This window comes from Tarenaya hassleriana, unplaced genomic scaffold (genome assembly GCF_000463585.1).
Source record: "Tarenaya hassleriana unplaced genomic scaffold, ASM46358v1 Cleome9, whole genome shotgun sequence".
In the NCBI taxonomy this organism is placed as follows: Eukaryota; Viridiplantae; Streptophyta; class Magnoliopsida; order Brassicales; family Cleomaceae; genus Tarenaya; species Tarenaya hassleriana.
Genome location: NW_010971389.1, coordinates 4,008,881 through 4,031,284, shown reverse-complemented (window position 1 = coordinate 4,031,284; position 22,404 = coordinate 4,008,881). Strand labels below are relative to the sequence as shown.

General features: G+C 38.5%; 3 protein-coding genes and 1 non-coding gene across 4 annotated transcripts; 1 reads left to right on the top strand and 3 right to left on the bottom strand.

Moving 5' to 3' along the window:
• Nucleotides 1-942: 942 nt before the first annotated feature.
• On the bottom strand, nucleotides 943-9,048 carry LOC104804344 (zinc finger CCCH domain-containing protein 19-like). The gene is given in 11 exon segments (XM_019201351.1): nucleotides 943-2,334; nucleotides 2,337-2,834; nucleotides 2,930-3,081; nucleotides 3,236-3,306; nucleotides 3,442-3,492; nucleotides 3,593-3,652; nucleotides 3,801-3,928; nucleotides 4,020-4,890; nucleotides 5,163-5,350; nucleotides 6,692-6,771; nucleotides 6,889-9,048. Coding segments are annotated over 11 exon segments (5,328 nt in total). The 5' UTR covers nucleotides 8,940-9,048; the 3' UTR covers nucleotides 943-1,156.
• An 88-nt stretch (nucleotides 9,049-9,136) lies between these two features.
• On the top strand, nucleotides 9,137-9,209 carry TRNAE-CUC. Its single transcript has one exon. It is a non-coding gene; the product is annotated as a tRNA-Glu (tRNA).
• Nucleotides 9,210-11,440: 2,231 nt separating this feature from the next.
• Nucleotides 11,441-14,337, bottom strand: LOC104804343 (arginine decarboxylase 2-like). Its single transcript, XM_010528607.2, has one exon. The coding sequence runs from the start codon at nucleotides 13,838-13,840 to the stop codon at nucleotides 11,660-11,662; it is 2,181 nt and encodes a 726-aa protein (XP_010526909.1). The 5' UTR covers nucleotides 13,841-14,337; the 3' UTR covers nucleotides 11,441-11,659.
• A 4,011-nt stretch (nucleotides 14,338-18,348) lies between these two features.
• Nucleotides 18,349-20,533, bottom strand: LOC104804342 (V-type proton ATPase 16 kDa proteolipid subunit). The gene is made up of 3 exons (XM_010528606.2): nucleotides 19,824-20,533; nucleotides 18,945-19,230; nucleotides 18,349-18,755 (listed from the first exon to the last, which is right to left on the bottom strand). Exons 1-3 carry the CDS (start codon nucleotides 19,897-19,899, stop codon nucleotides 18,623-18,625), a joined length of 495 nt encoding a protein of 164 aa, XP_010526908.1. The 5' UTR covers nucleotides 19,900-20,533; the 3' UTR covers nucleotides 18,349-18,622.
• Between the last annotated feature and the right edge of the window lie 1,871 nt (nucleotides 20,534-22,404).

Sequence of the window (22,404 nt, the reverse complement as noted above, 5' to 3'; positions counted from 1 at the left end):
ATGCTTATAATTGGCCTGTCAGAATCCAAAGATAGGGTAAACCAAGTTATTTCTTTGTGTTCATCATGTTTTTCTTTTCTTGTCCTAAGATTTGTGAGGGTAAAAGTTCAGATTAAGGTACTTATTTTATTCACCTTTTGTTATGTATTTTGAAGTTATACAATCTTTAACAAAGGTGAAGCTGAGGGTAGGGATAGGACCCGTAATTTCTCGTATGATCGTGATAGAATATAGATAGAATATATGTATAAAATACCAATTGTATTCCTCAAAACAGAGAATTACAACTGTTTACCAAGAGGCACACCCTCTCACCCTCACACAAGACTCAAGTTCTTCGATACCCATTGCGGAAGAAACCCTAGCTATATATATAACCAACCCACTAACACACCATTGAGTTGGATTAAACAACCTATACAAGCAGCTACTATGTATGTGTATGTGATAACCACCCTATGGAATCTCACCCTCACAGCACACCTGATCCTCCCCTTAATTCTGCTTCTCTTTTCTCGATCTTCTCTCTCCTCGTCAGCTTATTCCATTTCTGCCCTTCCTCTCCTTGGCCCGTCACACACCAGGAAAAGCTTATCAGATCGACGGGTCGAGTATTCGAAATCATAGATTGATATCCGTCTATCTGTGAGGCGAGTACGGATCAGATGACGACTAAAACCGAATCTTAGAATCGGAAACCAGTATTCTTGCCTTTTTTTTCGGTCTCTTGATCTTTTCTCTACATCTAACATCAAACCCCTCTTTCCCACATGGAGCAGACCAACACCCATAAACACAAAGTGTCTGCCCTTCGGCTCGTTCTGACATATTCGTACGGGAACCACCACCCAGTTTCGCCTTTGCCAGCCGCCACTTGTCACCTGACATAATCACCAGGAACCGTAAACAAAAAAATAAAAAGGTATTCCCTTTCGAGGTAAGTAATATACCCAACTGATGTGTAGATTAAGGAAGAGATAATCATCGTACGCTGGTTTTCTGGCCTATATTATTCGAAACGTTTTAGTAAGACATGCATTACACGATTTTCTGACAACTACCTACTGATTCAGAAGAAACAAAACCAAAAAGACTGATTGCTATATACATCAAAATGTCCTAAAACCTCTCCCAAAAAAAACCCTAAAGGACTGACTTAGTTATGGATGTAATCGCAGGTTGCTCCTTTCCTACAGTAACCATTTTCTCTGAAGAACTTGCATATTCTCTGTCCATTCAAGTTTCTGTTCCAACCATAACCAGTGGTACTATCCCCTCCTCCGTTCTGGTTCTGTTGGTTTCCCCACATTGCTGCAGCACCACCTGGTGATGGGCCATGACTGCTCAAACCCCAGTTCAGATTTCCGTTGCCTGCTTTCGGTCCATGACCCGAGCCAGTATTCAATGGAGCTTCAGCTTGACCTGTCATACCCCACCCGGGATTAGGATACACCTGCGGTTGCCCTCCCCAACCGGAAGATCCCCAATTCGGGTTTGCTCCGGCTTGCGGGGTCCCCATCCATCCTATGTTTGGATTTACAGGCATCTGACCCCAACCACTGCTTTGAATCACTGGAGCCTGCGTTTGCGGAGCATTTTGGTTGTTGCTATTCATTGCATTCATGCCCCAAGGTAGGTTCAGTGGCACAGGTGCCTGAGTGTTTGGTTGAATCGGAACTGGAACCCTCCATGAATCAGATGGAGGAATACCGGATTGAAACTGTGCAGGGAAGAGACCTGGAGTTCCTGCATTGAAAGATGGGGAGGAACTCTGGGAAGAAGATGGGGCAATGTGACCATGAGATGGAATCTGAGTAGAACCACTGGAATCCAGTTTCTTGGCCTGCATGGTTCCCCGGCCCTGATTTAGACCAGCCGGTGTCAAAGATGGAAGAGCCATAGCAGAACCAACATGAGTCATTGGGACATCAGGCCTGGCGGAAACTGGATTCGTGGCAGATGGTGGAATAAAAGAGTTTGCCAACTGAACAGTCGACTGGACAGGCGTCTGAGCAGGAGTCGAGGACCATCTGCTCTCATAACTCCGTCTCCTTGTTGCAGTTGGAGTCGTGGTTTGATTTGGAGTAGGGGACGGAAGGTTTGTGCCTGAACCTGAACTCGGACCCCAAGTATTATCCTGAGACTTCGGAATTTCAAGGGTTGAAGGAGCAGTCCTGCCACTGGAACCGAATTCAGGTTCAGATTTCAATCCTCCTCCAGCAGACTGGCTCGATGGACAAGAAGCCCGAACAGAATAAATGCCTGTCTGGGTTTGCTTCGGAAATCGCCCAGCCAATGCATCGGCCAGAGGAACAGAGTCATCCTGTGTCTCCTTTGAGCAGGAAAGTATCCAGTGTTGTTCCATTTACGGAGCTGCACCATCGAAAAAGGTCCTTGTACTTTACCGGACGGGTCCTTGTAATGCCACATCTTTTCTGATTCATTAATCTGGGAAATGGGTTCAGTGACAGACGTAGGTAGAGGTGCAGGTGAGATTTCTGACCCTACCCTAGGAGACAACTCCGCTGTTCCAACACGATTGGAACTCTGAGAAACAGATCCTGGCTTCTCAGGGCTTGCAGATTGTTGCAATTCTCTGTCTCTGCCTGAAGTCCACAGACTTTCATTGGCTCTATCACCGGATCCACCAGCAGGATTATCCCCTCTACTAGAAAAACCTCTACCAGACAGATTTCTGCTTAGTTCACGGTTCTCGCTTGAATAGTTTCTTGTGCCACCCCATGAATAACTCGAACCATATCCTCCTGCTCTTGGAGATATCGGTTCCCGTCCTCTCCTGTTGAAGCTACTGCTACGAGGCCTGAGATATTTCTCTACACGGAATCGAAAGTGCCAAATAATGAAAGTGTTAAAGATATGCCAGGAATAATAATAATAAATACAACGAACTTGAATTTCATTTACAGACCTCTTTGCTTCTCTTCTTTTTCATCTTCATCCTCAGATTCACAATCTGGATCCATACTAGGATCAACATGTATCTCTGGAATTTCTTCTAACCTCCGTTGGCGTTCCTCTGGAGACTTTAGCACTTGCAGTTTCTCAACACACTCTCGAAGCGTAACCATAGTTAAGGCATACTCATGCAAACTCGAAGGATCAAATCAGATGAAATTATTTGCTTTGTGCTACAAAACGGTAGATGCTACTCACATAAAGAACTGTCAATCACTGTAACAACTGAACTCGGTAAAGATTCAGTGGTGAAGGATATTCTTTTCTGCGGCCCATATCACTGGCACGATCACGCAAATGACTCAATCGCACAATCTCTCCTTCCAGCAACTGCATTCATAAAGAACGAGAAACTAATTTTCAACTCCAAAATCAACACCTCTCCTTTATAAATATATGCTATTGAAGGAAAAAGTAAGGACACGAAAGATACAAGGGCAAGAAAACAATAAACAACCAACTTACATTTTTAACTCTCACTTCCTGCAAAGCAATGGCTTTTTCTTGAATACCACCCTATAAATTAAAACAACTGATATTAGGATATGAAGAAGACACAAAAGCACTAATGTCTGAGACAAACAGATCAATAAACCTCAAGTAATACAAAGCGTACCACTGTCAGCCTGCTAATAAATCCACACTTTATGCTCTGCCTTAGACGCTTGCATTCATCCTACCATGTCAAAACAGGAAGCAAGTTGTAAGATAAACATATGCAAGTGCAACAGTAAGTATTACATCACGAAACAAAACTCATAAAGATGTATTCCCCAAGTCATATGAAAAGAAAAAAACGCTAAGACAGAGACAGGAGAGTTAACCTCAGTGAAATCTTGATTTGATATAATGTCGACAGATATCACTTCTGTTTTGTCCAGATTCAATATCTCGAGTACAAAGTCGGTTGTTTTTTTGCCAACCTTATATGGTTCAACAGCTTTGCTTGTGCCTGTATTGTCATCCAAAAAAATACATATCACCGAATTCCTCTTTAACTGCGTTAAATCTAAAAATCCATAACATGGAAAACAAAACATTACCGGCAACTTGAACCAATCGGTACAAATCTTGCTTTTGATTGCCAGATATTCTTAACCTAACAAATGCACCGACCACTTTTTCTTGGAACGATGAAAGATCTTCAAGTACATCCTCCACCAAGCTCCGCCTCAAGTATATCAAATTAATGTTATGCATATCAATTGCTGCAAAATCATCAAGATTAGACTGGCGCCCCCTACTGCCAACCTTTCTGTGAGTTTTGCGTTTCTTATCCTTCCCAGTTTTCATCGGGTGATCCAAGCTTTCATCAGCATCAACATGATCAGCTTCTGTATCAACAACGGTACTTCGAATGGCCTGTGCATGAGATTCCTTCTTGATAAGAAAATGAGAATCGAGGAGATTTAACATCTCAAAGTGCCCCACGTGTGATTTTCCGAACAGATTCTGAAGCCTGGAGTCACAAATGACTTGGCTTTTCCGGCGAGGGTCACGAAGATTGTATCTCTTTATATAGTCTAGTAGGAGAGTATGTACTTCTGACTGAGGTAAGAAGGATCTGTCCCCATGTCTCATGTGCACAACAACATCCAAGAGTTCCTTGGAAGCCCACTCAACATTTTCACCAGATGAACTTTTATCATTACCTGATAAGATCTGTCCACCAGACTTCGATTGTCTCCTTGTCTTCCTCCTTTTTGGAGGGCTATCGGAATCTGATACTCCATCACTTGCATAATCATTCTTGCTGGTCGTCTCTGGTTTAGTAGCTTGTGTACCATGCCTTTTCCAAGGGCTTTTAGCCTGATCAAGCTCCTCTTGAGTTATAGATAGTTGGGCTTTCAGATCAATCCAGTAATCTTTGAAGAGATACTCCCAGCTGCTTTTGTCATCAAAATCAAGCTGTGCCTACAAAGAGACAAAACAAAGTGCAAAAGTTATCAGAAAACGAAGACTGCAAATCATCCAGAAACAATAAACGATAATCATCAGTTTTTCATAATTATGGTATACAAATGAGAAGAACATAAAAATGCTTGACGTGACAAAAAGGAAAAACACATGAAATTAGGTCTTTCAAAATATACATAACGCAAGTATTTACAGGAGTTCTTGTATTAAAGAATCATCAGTCTAGGAAAAAAAGAAACAATCAGCAGAGAAAAGAATATTGGGAATACCGGCTCCTTCTTCTCCTGCTCCTTGCTTTCTATCAACCTGACTGTGTCCATACATGTTTCACATAAACCCTTATTGCCTCTTACACAAAAGAAGACAGAATCCTTGACACACCCCTTGCATAAAGAAAACGTGCATGTGTGACACAGGTAGGTCGCAGTTTTCTCACATTTACTACACAGGTGCCATCCTATTCATGAAAATACAACACAAAGTTAGGTTCTACACGAAAGACTAGAGAATAGACCTTCAAGGATAATAATAAGAATTGGGAGAAGCACCCACAAAACATTCAGAATAAGCACAGAGACTGTTAAAAATATGACAACTCAAAGCAGCATGTCAACCTATAACCAGGGAGAAAACAACAAGAAAGAATGGACAGGCAGCTATGTCACAGTATTTACAAATTCAAAAGGAAATTTAAAATTATGAATTTTCAAAATAAGAATAAGTGAAACCAGAGATTCCATTGCATCTACTAGGTATGTACATTGAACCACATAGAATGCAACTAAAATGTAAGAATTCACTGCTGACTGTGGATCTCAAAGATTCATGACTGAACTTAAGAGGGTGAGCACAGCCTTGAAATTTTCCCATTCACTAACAGTCAATGGTTGCCATTGCCAAAGTTCCCTTGAGGAGTCGAACCCCAGGCTTGACAGTTGAGCAAGATCTGAATCTCTGATAGACTCTCGAAATAGAAATATCTTTGAAAATTTTCTAAGATATCCGACCATATTTAGTTTCCTTTTGATTTTTTAGTTTTGGTAGGTTTCCTAGTAAGGAATAGACTAAAGTTTCTTGGTATGGTATTGTAAATCTATATAAGTGATGGTTTTTCGAATAACAATGGATCAGAGAAGTTTGATCATACGTGGAGGTCTCCCGGTCCCTTGAAGTACCGAAGTTAGGTAATATGTAATTCTCTTGAAGCTGTGGTAATCTACTCCTCCAATGCTTTATTATCCGAAAAACCATCGCCTTGTATAGAGGAACAAAACCATACCAAGAGTCTATTTTCACAAGGAAAACATATCTTCAAACAAGGAACGAGTAACCAAAATGAAAGCAAGTATATAGAAACGCTTTAGCCGAAAAAGATTGACAATTGGTGACATCTTCAACTTCAAAATGAGACTACCCAGCTGATCCAACCTTTCGACTAAAGAGCACCTACTAAGGTCCAATCGACTATCTAATTGGGTAAAAACTAAAAAGATCGAGATGTATAAATGGTTTTCCAACTTCCTAAAGTACTCCAAGGATTCAAACAAAGTAGTAGACTGAGTTATCGGGAGTCTCATCATCTAGATACAGAGAACCAAGGAAACATATGTTTTATGGACCTTAGACACTGTTAAAAAGACATTAGATAAAGAAAATTATACAGTAGAAAATATTCACCACAGATAAACTATAGAATGAAAATCTGTACTTGTCAGATAACCACGAAGTGAAGGTAAGGATTATTCGCCAACTAATGAGCACTTAATTTAAGATAATAAAGAAAACCAAAGAAACTTACCACAGTTCCATTTATCCTTTGAATGGAAGAAAGCCTCATCTCGACCAACACAGGAAGGGTGGTAAGCTTTTGGGCAACCCCTGAAAGCAAACAAAATCAAGCATTAAAACAATAAAAGATATCCTCTGATAGACAAACCATAAATAAAGAAAGTAAACTACTTGCTTGAAGTCCCAGAAACTACAAATGAAGTTCACCTGCGATCGCAAAGGACAAGATCACCACCATCGAAGCAAATGAAACAAACATCTTCCTCTTTCTTCTTTGCCGACCCTTTCGGCTGTTTTAAATTTCTCCCCCGCTTCCTCTTTGCTCCAATGCTCTTATTTTCTTCCTCAACATCCTCTCCTTCCTCTCCTGTCTCGGCCATCATGGTCTCCTCCTGTGTCTCTGTCATTTCAGTATCCTCACGGTTCTCCCTGTCCTCAACTATATCAGCTACAGAAGAGTCTCCCTGTGTTTCCATATCTTTAGGCTCATCAGCTTCCTTCTGAAATTCAATTTCATGTTCAGTCCTTACATCAGTTTTTTCCTCAACTTGAGAAATCTTAGTTACCCCTACTTCAGTCACTTTTTCAGATGCTTCTACAACTTCTGCATTTACCATCTGTGCTGCTACTTCGACACCACCGATCACATTCCCTTCTTTCTCCATACCTGCCACATTTTCAGCATTAGTTTCTACTTCTTCAGTGGATTCCGAAACCTGTCTGACCGATTCACCAGCTTCAAGATCCTTCACAACCATCTTCTCCGCATCAACCACAACAGTCTCCTGATTGTTTCCTTCTCCCCCAGCAAACTGGGTAATATCAGTTGACAATTGACCCACCAGAACATTTTTTTCTGCAACCTCACCAGGTGCAATGTCCATCTCTTGAGGTCTAGGTTGGGTATTGGACATATTCACATCTTCTCTCTCCCTGACAACACCCTGCTGTTCTTCCTCTATTCTAGCCCCAGTCTCAGTCTCTGCAGCCTCAGCTGCGTCCACCTCCTGAGGCTTAGTTTCAATCTCCATCATAGGCTCGTCTTCTCTCTCCACGGCATCAGTCTTCTTTTCTTCCCCTTCCTTTTCCCCAATCTCAGTCTCAGCTCCCTGAATACACTGACCATCCACAGCATTTTTTTTTACAACTATCTCTCCTCTTTCATCTCCATCTGTGGCATCCTTAACTTCTTCATCATGTGACTCTTGTGATGGCTCTTTCAATTCCAATTGGCTTCCTAATTCGCAGGCACTATCTCCTAAACCTTTATCCCGCTGAAGAATTTCCGTAGACCCAGCAATGCTAGCTAGCACTTTATCATCAGGAATCTCTCCCTCGTCAACATTATCTGCCAAGGAGGCAACCTGCCCTGGATCTTCCTCCTCCATTGCAGCTACCGCATTTGTCTCATCTGACCCTGTTATCGCCCCTATATGGCCCTTCGCCACTCCATTACCCTCATCATCGGCCACGATTCTGCCGTCCACCTCCTGTTGGCCCTCTTCCCTGTTCTCTACACCTTCTTGTCTAAGGACTGGAAATGCCGGCTGCTCATCTTTTTCAGAGAATTCATTCTTTTTCTCCTGTCTGTCTCTGCAAACATAATCCTTTTCCCAATCAAAGTTTGGTAAATTAGCCGCTTCTACCTCCATTTCCCCTCCAACAAGCCATGAGTCGTTGATCTCAGCAACCGAATTACCCTCTTGAACAATTGTGGCAGTAACTCCTCCTTCTCCTCCCTCACCAATCCCCGGACACGGTTCGAATGGCACGACATCCACAGTAGAGCCACCATAAACATGATCACCAACCCCAATCGCGGAATCCCTCTCTTTAGGAATAAAAATCGTACCTTCTCTTCGTCCCACGTCAATAGCCGAAGATGGTTCCATAGGCACGATCTCCAAGGCAGGACCACTGTAAACCGAATCACTAACCTCCGGGACGGAACTTAGACTCGCGCCTTCACCTTTTCGAACTCCCTCGCCAATCTCCGTCGAGAGCTCCAGAGGCACGACCTCCAAGACAGCGCCAGCGTCAACCGAATGACTGACCTCCGCCGCGGAATTTACAGCCCCGCCTTCTCCTCCACCTCCTCCGCTACCAGCCGAAGACGGTTCCGGAGGCACGACGGAGACATCAATGCCACCGTCGAAAGAACCGCCGCATGTTCCCGAGAGATGCGATTCGTTCGACTCAGGAACACGTTCTGACCCCTGCACCGACTCCATCGAAGCTCTCGCCGAGTCGGTATCCATGAAAACCGCCCATAAATTAGAGGGAGAAATGGCGAGGACAGAAATTGAAAACAAACAAAGAAAACACTAGGGATCTGAAGCGAAGCCTTAGGGTTTTGCGGGGAAACTCTTTTCCTTTTTTTTGGTGCAAGTCATCAAATGGTTGAAGTAACGGTTCACAGTTTTGTTTACAAAATTAACATAAAGCTCGGCAACTCTCCGTTGTAGTCTAGTCGGTTAGGATACTCGGCTCTCACCCGAGAGACCCGGGTTCGATTCCCGGCAACGGAAATTAAATTTTTATTTAGGATTTTTTTTATTCTGCAATTCGATGAAGTTTTTTTCCCCCTGAAATCCAAGTGTTCTTTTACAACTTGAAGTGTGTGTGAATGATGAATGAAATAATTGTAAGCTAATTATTTTTTAAGAAAAAATTAGTGTTTTTTTCTTCAGAAATTTGGTAAAATGAATCCCTTTTATTTCGGCTAGAAACTGTTCTTTCTTCTTTAATTGAAGGCGGCCCATTTAGCAACTTATTGGGCTTTATGTATTAATTTGAGCCTTCTTCAGATAGGCCTGGTCTGAAATTTGAAAACCCAAGCCCAATCCAATCCTTTACATAAAGGAAGATGAAGAGGAATAAGAAGAAAAAGGGAATAACGATATTCGATGAATACCGAGAGAGAGGGTCGGCGAATCTATTATTAGAGAGGTATATCTCAGATATGAGTAATATATCATTTCTATTATATTTAGATTCAATTATTTTGATTTTATAAAAAAAAATATTGTTTTATTTCTTTTTATTTGATTTTTAATAAACAAATTAAAAGAACATTGATATGAATTTTTTTAATTTTTATATTTAATTTAAATTCGATTAATTTGGTTTTTTAAAATTTTTTCTGTTTGATTGGATTTACAAAACAAATGTTCTTATTTGATTCAATTGATTTACGTTCAAATCATCCAAAATGCTCAACAAGCCCTTTTTCTCTACCATCATCTTTCTTTATTTATCCTTTTTCTTAAAAAAAAAAAAAAGAAGCAGACATGACAAAAGGGCATGACAATAATATAATATAATATAATATACGCTTTAACAAAAAAATAATATAATATAAAATAGGGAAAACTATGTATAAATACCTAAAAAAATATGTCAATAAATACCTTAATTTAAATTTGATAAAATAATATTCTAAATAATATATATATATATATGGTCCTTGCAAATGTTGGTATCTTTATGAATTAGGACCATTTCAAAAGGTACTCAACTTGTTCACAAAAAAAGTCGATTCCGGCATCCTTGCATTCAAAGCAAATGTTAATTTTTTTTTTCAATGAGTCTGGATACTTTTACCTATATATCTCCTTTTCATGATATTTCGATTGGACTAAACATAATCAAATATAATAAAACATAATTATATATAAATTAAAGTTAATGAACGGCGACCAAATATGTCCTGTTAAACCGTGTTAACCAAATTTACATTAGGTATAAAAACAATCATAAAATCTGAAATAAAACGAAAACCAATATAAAATTTAAATTGGATAATTTTATAAAAAAAATGAAAACTAATAAAAATATTGCCAAAATTTGAAATTTTACAAAAGAAAATGATCCACCGAAATCATGAAAAATATAACCTGAATTATGAACTATTAATGGGAAAAAAAATAGTGGTAGAATCCTGCCTAATAAAATCCACCATGTGATTTTGCAATATATTTTTTCTAAGTACAAGTAAATAATGTGTTTTTTAAATTATTGTGAACTATAATAATATACATCGGTGCATTTTTTTTAGGAAACATTAACTAAAAAAAAGAGCGAGCCTCCTTGAAACCAAACAAATTATATCCCGAATATTCCACGTAATAAAAGGGTCCAAAAAAAAAATCGACATGCAAATGCAATCACGCACACACGCAAAAAAAGCATATATTATAAAATTATATGATTCAGCACTTTGGTGGAAAAACAAAATATATATAGAAAGATGAGATCATTGAACATTGCTGTAATCGTCAGAATCTGGGTGGTCCAACCAACAACAATTCACAAATCGCATTATTAACTAAACGTCGTCGTTTTATATTTCCAAACAGAAAACCTAACCCTAAATCCCCTCTTGCTTTCTTCTCCTCAAGTTCAACCCTAAATGGGACCCACTTAGATTTCCCCGGATTCCCTCAATCCAAAAGGAAATTAATTGCTCCTTAAATGAAGCTTTTGAAAATCGGGACAGCCAAAGTTAGGTTAAACTGATAATATAAAATTTGTTCGGTCCAATTTTATTATAGTATGGATGATGTTATTTTGGAGTGAAAGCAATATTAAAAAAATAATAATCAAATCAATGCGTCCAAATCCCAACTGAAACCGCGTCGCATTCGCTTTGACCAAAACAGCACTTTGAAAATGGCACAATGAAATCAGCGTCTCATTATTGACACAAAGGAGGGCCAAACATGGAACGATCCATTTAATTTACAATTAGTTCATTCAATTTAATGCAAAAAAAAAACATTATTTTATAAATATGGAAACGATGGATACATATAAAGAACCCGAATTTAAATATTCGGGTCCTCATCTCCATGGCGATGGCTTAAACAACGGCTAGGGTTTACGACCACGAACATGAACTGAAATAAAAAAAAAAAACAACAAAAGAAAAAAAACGAAACTAGGGATACGATGAAACGCAAATCGCCACCACCACCTCTCAAGCGCAGCAGTATGACCAGTTCTCGTCCTCACCGCCGGCCGCAGCCGGGGCTTCAAACACTGCGTTGTAGCCATCCTCGTCGCAGTAGTAAAACCCGAGGTTATTAATGGCGGCGGTGAGAGAACAGGTCGAGGTCGCTGACACAAGATACGGCATGTTGTGGAACGACTGTGCCAGCAAAGCAGCCACGTCATCATCGTCGTCGTTATTGTAATCTCCATTGTCATTGCTGTTGTTATTACCGAACTCCTCGGCTCGGTGCTTAAGGGTCTGGAACATGAGCTCGGGCTCGTGCTGCATAACCCGGAGGACGTCCGCGCAGGACTGACCAGGCATGGCTCGGGTCACCGCAAAGCTGTGTGGACCATCACTCTGAGTGACTCGAACCACGCTCGGCCCTCCGAACAGGTTGTGGACTCCACCCAGGGCCTCCTCGTAAGCCCCACCCAGGAACATTCCCAGATAATACTTCCCGCCGCTGTTGTCCAGCTCATGTAAAGGCAAGCTGGATTCTCCGCCGATAAACTTGTCGATCTTCCCGTCGCTGTCGCAGGTCAAATCCGATAAAACCCCTCTCGTCCCGGGCCTCTGATCGAGCTTATGGATTGGGATTATAGGAAACAACTGTTCAATTCCCCAGAAATCGGGGATCGATGTGAACACAGAGAGATTCACATGGTAAGTTCGGATCGGATCCGATGAATCGATTGCCTTCAACACCCATTCACAAAACCCATCAACAGCAGCTAATTGTTCGATACTGAGCAGACCTTCTTTGAATCCTTCCACGCATCTCTGCTTCAGCTGATCCATGTAAAGGAGACAGCTTTCGAACTCACCTTGGATGGCGGCCGCATAAAGGTTCTGGTAATCGGATCGAGCTTCCTCCGAGTAACCTTCGAGCAGGAACTCTATATCTGTCGGGTCAACACCGTGCCCGACCGATCCAGATGCAGAGACAGCTTCAAAGATCAAGACAGAGTGATGAGACACAATGGCTCTGCCACTCTCGCTGCAGATAACAGGGTGCGTCACAGATTTCCGGTCACAGACAAATCGGACAGCGGAGACAACAGCCGAAGCATACTCCTCAAGGCTGTAAGAAACAGAGAGATCAGATTCGCCCGACTTTGATCCGTCATAGTCGATCCCCAACCCGCCGCCAATGTCGATAACCCGCATATGGGCTCCGAGACGGACGAGTTCACAGTAAAGTTGTGCAGCTTCAGAGACGCCATCGGAGAGAAGCGCCGTCGAAGGGATCTGGGATCCAATGTGGAAATGTAGGAGTTGGAGACAATCGAGCATACCCATTTGGTCGAGCTTCCTCACGACCCGAACAATCTGCGTCGTGGTCAATCCGAATTTGCCCTTCTCACCAGATGTCGAACCGAAATGACCCGAGTGCTTGGTTCTCAGCTTCGCACGTATCCCAATGACAGGCCTCACATTCATCTTCTGGCTCAGATCGATAACCAGATCGAGCTCTTCTTCTTGCTCGAGCACAATCACCGTGTTCAAGGCCAGCTTCTGGCCGAGTAGAGCCAAGGAAATGTACTCCGCATCTTTAAATCCATTGCAGATGAGAAAAGCCTCGGGGTTACCTTTGCACAGACAGCTCATGGCGAGGAGGATCTCGGGTTTCGACCCGGCTTCAAGCCCGAAGCGAAACGGTGACCCGACTTCGACGATGTCCTCCACGACGAACCGATCCTGATTGCATTTCACCGGATAAACACCTTGGTAATGAGATTCATAGCCCTGAGACTGGATCGCAAAATCGAACGACGATTGGAGGGACTGAAGCCGGTTCTTCAGGACGTCCGGAAACCGGACGACGAGCGGGAGCTGGAGATCGAGACCGCCAGAGGATTTCGGATCGGTCACCTTCTTCACTATCTTCAGCAGATCGATCTCTTGGTGAGGCAAGGTGTCAGTGCCATGGGAACGAACAGAGATATTACCGGAGGAGTTGACGGTGAAGTACGGAGCGCCCCATCCGTCGATCCGGTAGAGCGAGGAGGAGAGAGACGGGGACCAATGGCAAGAGCCATCGGCGGCGGCAGAGGCGGGAGTTTCCGCCGGAAAGAAAACGCCGCCGGTGAGAAGGGAGCTATCCCCGGTGAAGGCGTAGCCGGGAGGCGCGACGGCAGCATCTACGCAAGCCAGGGCTGGCATCCTCTTCCCCCTTCAGCGACGATCAGAATCTACTTAGAGAGAAAATTTTCGACGAACACAGAAGAAAAAAAAACAAAGAATTTTGAAAAAAAAAACTGGATCAATGATTTCTCAGATTCCAGAGATTGTGAAGGTGGGGGCTTTGAAACCCGCCGAGGCCGGAGCCCCGGCTACCCCCTCAAAAGAAGCAGTAGAGGAATCTATCTCCGCCGTGAAAACCCCCTCTGGCGACCCGACTCCACCCGAGAATCCCCACGCCGACCCTTCAGGAGAAGCTCAACAAATTTTTAAAACCCACAAAAAGGAAAATCTCCCAAATCTGAATCCCGAATCAAACCTACGCCCCGAGAGATCCCCTCACCATACAGAGATTTGATTTTTTTAAAAAAAACACAAAAAAGATGAGAAAATGGAGCTGGGAAAACGATGAATTCTCGGGAAAACGGAGGAAAATGAAGGGCTAGTGAGGGAGGCGTCCACGGAGGTGGTGAAAGGCGAGAGTTGCATGAAGGGAGATGCGTCTTTATATAGGGAGGAGATTAAAGGTGAAGACTGGGGTAAGGTTTGATTTGGGCCGTGGGGCCCGTTCTATTATTGAAAATTTCTCATTACATTTTATTTTTCTTCCCACCAAATTCCCTTAGGTTCAAAACAATTATTAGACCGAATCTAAGAAAAATCACAATAACAAGACTGATGTTTCTATATATATGTATATATATATATATATATTTGCTTAACAACAGAATTTTTTTAATTCTTTCATTTTAATATATTATTAACTTTTTTCCCCAAAAAAACAAAAAATGGAACTTAAGTGTAAAAGGGAACTTGTACAAAACCATGTCTAAAATGTGCTGTTTTATTATTTTAATTTTAATTCTTCGAGTAATAAAAATCGAATTGATTTGTATTTTTATTTTAGAATTTTAGATTAAATTCCATTTGAAGCGTGTGTTTTTTTACACGGAGGAATTACATAAAATGCAATAGGATGATATTTTAAGAAGTCATAACATAGTTTTTAATACTAAAAAATCTAAATTTTATTATTTTAATATTATGAATAGAAACTATTTCTAGAATATAATGCATTTTTTAAATCCTATATTATTAATAATTCAGCCATTGTTTCCGGACCGTTCTATGGATTGAATTGAACCAAATGTTGTCCCATTTAATTTTAAAAACTTTTTTAAGTAATATCTAAAAATTCTTACACCGTTGATGCTTTTTTTATGTCCTTTGGACGGCTCAGATTCTTCTAGTGATGATTATTCGGCTTCGAGCCGCCGCGTGGCTGTCGTACATGATGGAACAGTCCCTACTCAATTCGCATTTTTCTTCCTCTTTTTTTTTCTCCTTTATATTATAACATATCGCGCCGCTCCGCCCTCATCCACGAGTTAATCTATCAATATCTCGCGTTTATGCGGTATTTTAACCGATACGAGAAATTCTGATCTAGGAAACCAGCGCGAAGGTTCTTAAGATCTAGATGTTTGTGATCTTGCGGTTTAGAATAAGCCACGTGTTGAGGTATTACTGGCTCTATTCACCAACCACAGTACAAACACGTGTTTACGACTTTGGCAAATTTCACGTCACATAGGATAATGAAGGACAGGCGTTTAGGTATCGACAATAAATTTAGTTTATTGATGGATTGGTGCATTATTGGAATTGTAGACCATGGTAACGTATGAAATGGTTTGTAAGCTGTAACAAAAATTATTCTATAGATACATGTTACTGCATACATATATATATATATATATATAATATGACGCTGTTAGCTATTGTGAAGAATTTTAATTATTATTATTTACTGGTCTCTATAAGTTTCTATTAAACGATTGCCTTGGGCAAAAAAAAATTAAGATACCACCAAGATAATACAATACTAAATTTGGATGGTGTTGTGGTAAAAAAAAATACAAAATATATTTTTTAAGATTATAGGGCATTTTGGACCAAGGTCCAAATTAATTTCGAAATCGGAAGCCAGACATATGATTTGAATTATACGTTCTCTCCCCAAATTTGAGATTCGAATTTCGGACGGGACAGATGCTTTGTCCCCGTTTAACCGGTTAAAACATCCAAATTTAAGTATATACAAAATATGTTATTATCTCGAATTCAACTTCAATCATAGAAAGGATATTTATCTGAACTTCTCCAGTTGTAGAAATTATAATTGAATTAAATATATGGTAAATTTTTGAATTATAAAAAAAAATACAATACTATATATACGCCTAAAAATACTTTTCTATGAGTTAAAGGATTCCAATTTTAAATAGAATAAATAAGATATAATTTATATCCGTTACATTGAATCAACAAAAAAAAATATCAATTAAATGTACCCGCTTAATAAAAGTTGTATTTATGTCATATGTTCTGAGAGTTTTGTTATTGATAATATATATAATATAAATTATATATTCAAAATAAGCAAATATATATTATTTTAAACATCTTAACATCTTTTTATGTATTAAATAAAAATCAATACATCATTTTTATAAATATTACGTAGTATTGTGTGTTTGTTTAATAATTATTACTTTATCTGTGAAATAGTTTTCAAAATAGAATTTTGATATTTTTGGTTAATTATAAAACCAGGTATTAACTATCCTAGTTTTCAATATATATATATATATATATATAATTGATTTCTCTGTTAAATACGTAAATTTATTAATTGTCCAACACGGTATCACATATAATATCTCTATTACGATGTTTAAATTTATTCCGTACAATGTATGATTGATTTTGCTATTCATTGTATCTAGACATGTTTGCGATCAGATTTCATTCCATTGAATAATTATATAGTAACATTTTTTTGTGAATACATAAATACAGGAAAAATATACGAAATAAAAATAAAAATAAAAAAATAACGAAGGCCCATCCATCGTAATGACATGATTCACGTGTTGATTAAATGAGGGTCTCGTAAATATGTGGGTCACTTCATAAACGTAATTGTGCACCCGCCGCATGTTCTCCACGTCTCTAATTATTGAATTCAATTTTAAACAATCATAAATATTTATTCCTAGTTTCCTATAATACAAAGAAAGCCCTAATTATATATACCCATTTTTAATAAATACGATGGATAGAAATTTTTATACAAACTGTTATCCCTCGATTAATTCTATATAATTACATAATGTGAGTGAAAAATGACACACAAAAAATCTAATATAACTACAATATCAAGTGAATATGACTCTGAGAGATTTTAGCAAATGAAAATATAACAATTATATAAAAAAATAACATAAATTTCCAACTTTCTAAAAAATACATATCCATTTAGTAATATAGTTCCACACGCAACATGGACCGACTCTGCGTCCTATAAAATGCATATGTTTTAAACTTTCATCATTCATTAAATGTGGAAAAAATTGAGTGGAGTAAAATATCTCTTGATTTATGATCCCCAAGCCACAGTCAAACAATTTGGCGACCTGTTTTATATTAGTTAATGATGGATTATCATATTCGTGCTAGAATTCAGATATGTCCAATAAATAAGCAAGATTAATTATATATTTACATCCAAAATCATAATATTAAATAAAAATTTAACCTAATTGAAAAAATAAAAATCAGGTAGAAAATCTAAATTTAAACTTATAAAAACTAAAGTGTCGGAAGATAATATCTTATTTTAGATTTCTCTCTCTAAATGGTTCCAAAAAATTTTCCCTAACTTGTTTCTTTTTTTTTTTTAATAAAAAAAATGGACATGCTAGAAATCATTCGCATTTCGCAGAATATACGAACAAACGACAACGCATTGACGGCAGTAAACGGCGTTTACTCGACACGGACGGTACACGCACTGTTCTCAACGGCCGTCATAAATCCCCCTTAATTTGTTAATAAGCTTTTTTTTCCATTTTAGTTTGCTATTCTAAAACTGTTCCTTTTTTTTCCTATAGGAACAAATATTCCCATTCATTCCTTAAAACATCATATAAATGTTGTATGCATTTATTTATCTTATTTGTAATGATCTCGTATATTATATAGTTTTCTTCGCATATGTACTTGGTTGGGCCTTAGAATAAACCACATTTGCTACAAGGTTTACATGGAGCATGGGAGCACAACGTGGACCATGTCTTGTTTTGTTGTAAGAAAGATGGACCATGTATCTATTATAGTAAAATAATGGGCCAAGCAAAAATAAATAAAATAAATAAAGAGATGAAACATTTATTATTGTTGTAAAAGTTAAATACTTGAATATATGTGAAATGTCGACTGATTTGGAATATACCCCAAAGGAAAAAAAATAAAATAAAATAAATTTTGGATTTCAATTTTGGATCTGTATCTGATTATTTCCAATTTCGGATTTCAAAAATAAATAAAATAAATAAAGAGATGAAACAAATCGGATCTGTATCTGATTATTTTCAATTTTGGATTTCATGAAGAACAATCTCCAAGCTAACTTTCAATCCGAAAAAAAGAACAACATCAGATTAATCCCATAACACTCAAATGGTTTCAGTTCAGAAGCAAACTTTCTTTACAAAATAAATGTTTTTTTTTTTATGTTCCTCATGACATATGCGAACAAACAAATACAAGAAAATACAAAACAAAGCTAAGCTTTAGCCACAAACTTTTTTTTTATTACCGACCAAACCTCAAAATCCTACAATGGAGCAAACCACCAAAAGGGCAGAGGTCTGCTTCCGAAACAATGATCCAATAAAGTCTCGAGTCTCGGGCCCTTCCTTAGTCAGCCCTAGACTGGCCAGCTCGAGACGACAAGATGATGCCCACGATAAGGCCGTAAAGAGCCAACGCTTCCGCAAAGATGAGGATAAGAATCATCCCGACGAAGAGTTTAGGCTGTTGTGCATTTGCCCTGCAAACAATAACAACGATCTTTTTCATGTTGCATTGTACATTATCTATCACCTCAATCCAAAAACATTGGGGCTTGCACATGATGACATGCCCATATACACCTCATGTAAAAACTGTAGATTCTCATAGTGCAACAATGGAAAGTAAACAGATTTTTCTCTGAATGATCACCAAGAAGGAAACAAACCTGACACCAGCATCACCCACAATGCCGATGGCCATTCCGGCTGAAAGACCAGCAAGACCACAGGCAAGACCAGAGGAGAGGTGTGCATAGCCGTCGAAGAGGTAGTAAGATTTAGCCTTTGGGTTGATTCCGGTACTGATGATAACTGCAATGATCAGTCCATAAATACCCAAAACACCAGCCATAACCACCGGCACAATCGATTTCATGACCAATTCAGGCCTCATCACTCCCATTGAAGCCACGCCTACACCACTCTTTGCTGTTCCATAGGCTGCTCCCATGCCTAAACATCCCATAACATTCATCCAAATCACATTCATGTCAAGGTTCCACAGGAAACACGAGAAACTGTTCAATGGATCAATGCCCACACAAATTCGAAAGTACTAAACCGATCAAAATACTTTCTGGAAGACCGATGAAAGAGCCGAAACCGCTCAAATTTTCAGGGAATGTAAAATAAGATCTAAAACTATTTCGTGTAAATGTGTATCAGATCAATGTCCAGATGTGAATCCTACCACGCTGCTATCGATTAAGCTTCAAAAGCATTGTCCGATCAGATGGTCCCCAGGCAACACGACCTCTATCAAACCAAGTAATCATCTGGATCTAGATCGAATCTAAAAGACCCATTTCTCAATCAATCAGGAAAATGATCTAAAACAAAACACTGCAACTCCATAAGCATCACAAATCTAGCCAAGTCCACAAAACTTTTGCGATACACTCTGTTATCTCCAAACAGTCGAAGGAATCTTAGTAATTTTTCAGGAAGGAAACCAATTTCACGATCAGATCAAGCAGACCCAACAAAGAAATACACAAAATTTCGAATATGAAAAAAATCAAATGCGAGTAAAGATAATCGATTACAGGAGAAGACGAGCGCGGCTGCAGCGCCAAGGAAGCCGAAGAACGGTGCTGTCTCATCGCCGCTGAACGAAGACATGTCGGAACGCCTCTCGGATCTGATACGGGAACGCAGGAATATGGAGAGAGAGAGAGAGAGACGGATTGTTGTCGGGGGGAAATAATGGGAGGAGTGGAAACGAACAACGAAGCTTGTCCTATAACAGTGACGAACGCGTCCCCTCTTTCGAGCCGAGCCCAAATAGCAGATCTAACCCGGCCCAATTCATTATGGTCTTTTCTGATATTATTTTGCGGTCAAACGCAAACGCTATAACGCAAACGGCAAAACAAATTTTCCTCGAGATTGGAAGTTGACACTTTGCTTGGTTTCGACGTGTCGTCACCAAACTTTGGAGATATAAAAATTGAATCATGTTTTCACAAAAGCAGAAATTTCTGAATTAACAATGCTATTACTAATTTATATATATTATATTTTTTTCATTTTCTAATTTCCTTCGGAGATAAAATTGATATTTTAGCATTGGGCGGGGTGCGCCAGGCCCTCGCTGTAGTGCAACGCGTGGGCGACGCTCGTGAGCCCCAGCAGCAAGCTACCGTAGTGGACCCACCCCCTCAAAAAATAGAGTTAATATCGTTGTGGGCCAATGGCCCACGTATCAGATATTAAACTGATAAGAACAGATACTACACTTGATCTTAGCCAAAAGGCCGAGAAAGGTATGCTTTGTAACGTCGCCTCCGCTGCCCTTTTATTTCCACGCTCCCTCTTCTATGCCTCTTATCCCCGTCGATGTGGGATTCCTCTCTCTCCTACACCTCCTTATTAAGAGCAACTGGGCTGGGCCTTAAACCACACACTACAATTTATTATTTTTTTGGTGGGGTTAAAAAAGCCCACCTACCAACCAAATAATGTTACTTCGTTTTTTCCAACACATTTTTTTATAACAAATAAATTTTTTTTTAAAAAACGTTTGTTTTGTCTATTTTTTATTATATAGCTCCTGTAATTTAATTAATTAAAATTATATCTAATCGATTGATTGATGAGATCTAACTCTATCCGATTTTATATATCAAGATGAAAAAATTACACGTAATGCCATAATGGGAGAATTCAAGATATTTGCAAGGAGACTATTTTTCCCCCCAAAGCACTCACAATGGTAATATTCAGACATTAAGATGGAGGGTGTCTGAAACATAGTTTTCCAGTTTCAGAGATTAAATCTCTCTCCTTCTCTCTCCCTCTCTCTCTCTCTCATAAATGACAATGAAACAAAAAAAAAAAAACTTCTTCTAAATGAGGCAAAAAAAAAAAAAAATCTTCGGACAAGACAGCTTAGGCCGAACCCAAATAACAGATCTTAATTCGGCCCAATTTATTATCATCTTTCCGGATACTACTTTGCGGTCAAAGGCAAACGACTCAAGTATTACCAATAACATTGAGGCTTTTGCTTAGTGTTGTAACAACAAAATTTAGTATGTGAAGGGAAAAACGGCACGCATATTCTCCGGGATAGTATCAAAAACAAATCTTATTTTTTAAAAGTAGAAACAACTGAATATATCAAATTGGAGCTTTGCTTGTATGGTCCCGATTTAATTTTTTAATCTTTAAGCCCTACAGTTAGGGTGGGCGAACGTTCCTTTCGGATTAATCGGTCATTTAGGTTTGGGTATTTTGGGTTTTGAAAATTAATAACCAAACTGTTATTTAATTTTATTCAGTTCGATTTAGTTCGGTTTCATTTTGGTTCGGTTCGCTTTTTTATACTTACAATTATAATCAAATAAAGATTCGATTCGATTCGTTTCGATTATAATATTTAAAAAGTTTTGAAACGTTTATAATAAAAAATATTCAAACAAGATATAATATAAAATACTATCATAATCATCTTAACATATAAAACAATAAAATCTAAATTTATGTCATAATTTGTTTTACCGTAAAAATATTAATATAAAAAATTTTAAATAAACTTTATCTTTTTCTAATGTTTATATAGGACAAAATTTTAAAATAATAATGAAATAAATTAAAAATAATAAAATAATGATTAAATTAAAAAAAATTATATAACTCAATTAGTTATATACTATAGTCATAAAACAATATCTCATTATATTAATTTTTATAATTAGATTTAATTTTTATAATTAGATTTAATATATTGTATATTAATTAGGCTTTGAATGGTAGTGTCTTTTATTTTGGGTTTTTGGTTTTAGTTTTTGGTTTTTAGTTTTTATTTTTTGGGTTTTTGGCTTTTGGATTTTATAAGTTTGTAAATCTAAAAAATTGTAGCTTTTGGTTTTTAGTTGATTTTTTTTCATAAAGTAGATTTCCGGGTTTTTAGGAAAACCAAAATTTAAAAAACTTTTGATTGTTGGTTTTTTCAGTTTTTGGCCAAAAACTGCGAAAACCACCTCCCATTAGTGATATAAAACCAAAATTTAAAAAACTTGATTGTTGGTTTTCGCAGTTTTTGGATTAATTAATCCTAATTAATGCAAAAACTGCGAAAACCACATCCCGATATAAGGTGTGATATAAGGTGAAACAGTTACA

Excerpts from the sequence above, each read along its gene's own strand:
- LOC104804342 (XM_010528606.2), bottom strand. The coding sequence starts at position 19,899 with ATGTCTTCGTTCAGCGGCGATGAGACAGCACCGTTCTTCGGCTTCCTT. Across the intron at positions 19,231-19,823 it reads AGCCGCGCTCGTCTTCTCCT|GCATGGGAGCAGCCTATGGA; the intron begins GTAATCGATTAT and ends TGGGATGTTTAG. Across the intron at positions 18,756-18,944 it reads GTGGGTGATGCTGGTGTCAG|GGCAAATGCACAACAGCCTA; the intron begins GTTTGTTTCCTT and ends TATTGTTTGCAG.
- LOC104804343 (XM_010528607.2), bottom strand. The coding sequence starts at position 13,840 with ATGCCAGCCCTGGCTTGCGTAGATGCTGCCGTCGCGCCTCCCGGCTAC.